This window comes from Clytia hemisphaerica, unplaced genomic scaffold (assembly GCF_902728285.1).
Source record: "Clytia hemisphaerica strain Z4C2 unplaced genomic scaffold, Clytia hemisphaerica genome assembly, whole genome shotgun sequence".
Taxonomy (NCBI): domain Eukaryota; kingdom Metazoa; phylum Cnidaria; class Hydrozoa; order Leptothecata; family Clytiidae; genus Clytia; species Clytia hemisphaerica.
The window spans coordinates 1-2189 of NW_027104417.1; the positions used below are offsets into that span (position 1 = coordinate 1).

The window sequence follows — 2189 nt, forward strand, 5'->3', positions numbered from 1 at the left end:
TAGCCGAAAATTTAGAGGGGTGGACAATTTTATTTACCTTAGCCAGGATGGCAAGGATAATAAAAAGGATAGTAAGAAGATTGAGGATGGTTAGGGAAGTGAAGATATCGAAGATATATTGAGAAAAATAATGAGAGTGAGGATCAAGGCTGGTGAGGATAATGAGAACAGTGAAGACAGTTGACAGTAAGGATAGTGAGGACAGTGAGGATGGTGAGGATAATGAGGATAATTAGGATAGTGAGGATAGTGAGTATAGTGAGGATAGTGAGGATAGTGAGGATGGTGAGTAGAGTGAGTAAAGTGAGTATAGTGAGGACAATGAGGATAGTGAGGATAGTGAGTATAGTGAGGACAGTGAAGAGTGTGAGTATAGTGAGGATAATGAGGATAGTGAGGATGGTGAGGACAGTGAGGAGTGTGAGGACAGTGAGGAGTGTGAGTATAGTGGGGATAGAGAGGATAGTGAGGATGGTGAGTATAGTGAGTATAGTGAGGATGGTGAGGACAATGAGGATAGTGAGGAGGGGTGAGTATAGTGAGGATGGTGAGGACAATGAGGATGTGGGACGCGAGGATAAGCGACGATAGTGAGGATGGTGAGGATAGTGAGGCGAGGCGGGTGAGGATAGTGAGGATGAGAGTGTGCGAGTAGTTGCGGATAGTGCGGCTGAGGAGTCTGGTGAGTAGGAGTGAGGATGGAGTGGTGAGTAGTGAGTATAGTGAGGATGACGTGAGGGTGGTGAGTTAGGGAGTAAGTGGATGCGATATTACACATTACATATATTATGCTACATATATAGCAGGCGGAATATAATATAAGATAAATGTCTGCAATATGTAACTTCTTACACCAAGTCTCTCCCGATTTCGTTTTGAGAGTTTGTTGTTATATACATACTTGATCAGTCGAGTACTATTGCAAATTAGGAGAAATGCAGGTATTTCGCTTAAATAGGATGAATTATCCTAAATAAGATAAAATCGATAGCTTAGTTAGGAGAAATAGAAGAAAAATTCGATTTTCTGAACAAATTCAGAGATCCGCGTCAAGTTTTGCATAAATTTAAGAAATTTGGAGCCAGCATAGTATGCTTGTGAAGTCTGATCCACCAGTCAGCGTGCGTTCAGAAGTTATTCAACTTTTAAGTAGTACGCATGCGTAGTTCAGAAAAATACTTGGAATTCCGCTGAGCTAAGCGAAATTGTTTCCGATTTTGATCGCCTTTGGGTCATAATTGTTTTCTGGTTCTCTCATACAAGTCATCCTGCATGAGTAGGGTCTCACGTGAAAGTGATGATACCCATTGACTGTAGAATAAAACCCTAAAAAGGGCTTTTTACGGAGATTATTGTCGAACCTGAATCGGTTGTGCTGAACAATATCTTCCAAATCGGCTTCTTGAAACACTTCAGATGTTAAACATCTAAAACTTGATTCATGTTTTGAAGTCGAAGATATAGAAATGAAGATGTATTAAACAGTAATTGTGTAACAGACACGATTGAACGCTGTCGACACCAACCTCGTTCCCTGCGCATTATCAACCTTTTGATGCTTACTGATAGCGCTAGATAATACCCTGGCATTGGCTGGTTTTCGAACTCGTAAGATTACGTAATTCAAAAACAAAACGTCAGATTTCATTCGTTCCTGGGTTTGAAACCATTGCATTGCAGTGTAACTTTGTAACGTCAGATTTTTTTATGACGTATTGTTTTGAGAAGTTCCCCCTCTGAGAGGGGGAACTCGCATCAGCCAACACCAGGGTATTCTCTGGCGTCAATCAGTAATGTAAATAAAGCCTGGGATACACGGGGACGAGGTTGTGTCGACACTTTTCGTCCACTCAAACCTTTTTAATTCTTCATCTTTTTTTTATTACAGGAAAGAGAGTAAATAAAAATACTATTTCTCTTATTTAGTACATTTTATCCAAAATAGGATAAATGCTTATATTTTTTCACTCCGCGCTGATAAGAAGCTAACTTTTGGTTTAAAATGATCTTCTGTATGAGCACAATTGATTTAGAGAGTAATAAAGACGCGGATCTCTGAATTTGTTCAGAAAATCAACTTTTTCTTCTATTTCTCCTAACTAAGCTATCGATTTTATCTTATTTAGGATAATTCATCCTATTTAAGCGAAATACCTGCATTTCTCCTAATTTGCAATAGTACTCGACTG

At 39.4% G+C, this 2189-nt stretch overlaps 1 protein-coding gene across 1 annotated transcript; it reads right to left on the reverse strand.

Annotated features, from left to right (window-relative positions):
- Positions 1-143: 143 nt before the first annotated feature.
- LOC136820268 (hepatitis A virus cellular receptor 1-like) lies at positions 144-1267 on the reverse strand. Its single transcript, XM_067076465.1, has 2 exons — positions 1261-1267; positions 144-679 (listed from the first exon to the last, which is right to left on the reverse strand). The coding sequence occupies exons 1-2, from the start codon at positions 1265-1267 to the stop codon at positions 144-146; spliced, it is 543 nt and encodes a 180-aa protein (XP_066932566.1).
- Between the last annotated feature and the right edge of the window lie 922 nt (positions 1268-2189).